At 40.7% G+C, this 846-nt stretch overlaps 1 protein-coding gene across 1 annotated transcript in view; it reads right to left on the bottom strand.

Annotated features, from left to right (window-relative positions):
• Positions 1-381: 381 nt before the first annotated feature.
• LOC107577962 (glycogen synthase kinase-3 alpha-like) overlaps positions 382-846 on the bottom strand; it is a gene marked incomplete at its 3' end in the record, with an annotated part of 6,017 nt that continues 5,552 nt past the window's right edge. Inside the window, exon 2 of the mRNA XM_016263978.1 lies at positions 382-569. Coding sequence (XP_016119464.1) covers positions 382-569 — 188 coding nt within the window. The remainder of the gene's footprint in view (positions 570-846) is intronic.

The raw sequence follows: 846 nt of genomic DNA, 5'->3' as shown, positions 1-846 counted from the left end.
GAGTGCAACATTTCCTCAGGGTAGTAGAGCTTGGACAAAACAACTTAATTTGGAGTCCTAAGGCATTGCTTGCAAGTTTGTAGTTTATAAACATGAAAGGTTTCAATATGATCTTAAGCCTTTTTGTTCTTTTAGCTTTGAGATCTAAGCAAAAGCAACACGAGATATTAAATGTTTTTCAGTTCAAACTTCAACTTCATCGCAATATGTAAAAAAAAATTTGCAGCAGCCCTATTTAAAAGACCTGTAGCATTACAAGTAAAAACATTTCTTGCTGGACTTGGAAGGCAGTATTTTGTCTTGTGTGTGCACATGCAGGTTTTATTTTATTATGACACTGACATTACTTTGCACACAAGCAGGTTTTCTTACTCCTCTTACCTTAAACCTCTTATCCTGAAGCACCTTCTTTATGGCCACCATCTCCTGGCTGTCGATGAGCCGGGCCTGGTACACCACTCCAAATGAGCCATTCCCGATCACCTTGATGTCTGTGTACGAGACCTCCTGAGGACGGTCGGGACCCTGCCCTGGTGTGGCTACTACCGTTGTCACTTTCCCACTATCCCCTAAACACACAACAAAACAAGTGTTGTTTTTTTTCTTCAACAAAAGGACTTTGACCGAAAGATCAGACTGCTCAAAAGAATGGAGATTTAAACCAAAGGAGTCCATTTTCCCATGCATGACCTGAATGAATGCTGTCACCTATTAAACACCACTTTTGTACTCAATGTGATAAAATTACAAAAAGAACATTTGACAATTTTCCTTTATGGTCATTGTTTAAGAGTGTACTCGCACTAGGCACGGTTGCCTTGAACCGAGCCCGAGCGCGATTATCCC

This window comes from Sinocyclocheilus grahami, unplaced genomic scaffold (genome assembly GCF_001515645.1).
Source record: "Sinocyclocheilus grahami isolate Dianchi unplaced genomic scaffold, SAMN03320097.WGS_v1.1 scaffold8038.1, whole genome shotgun sequence".
Lineage (NCBI taxonomy): Eukaryota > Metazoa > Chordata > Actinopteri > Cypriniformes > Cyprinidae > Sinocyclocheilus > Sinocyclocheilus grahami.
Note: the sequence above shows the minus strand (reverse complement) of the source record. Positions and strands in the feature narration are given on the sequence as shown.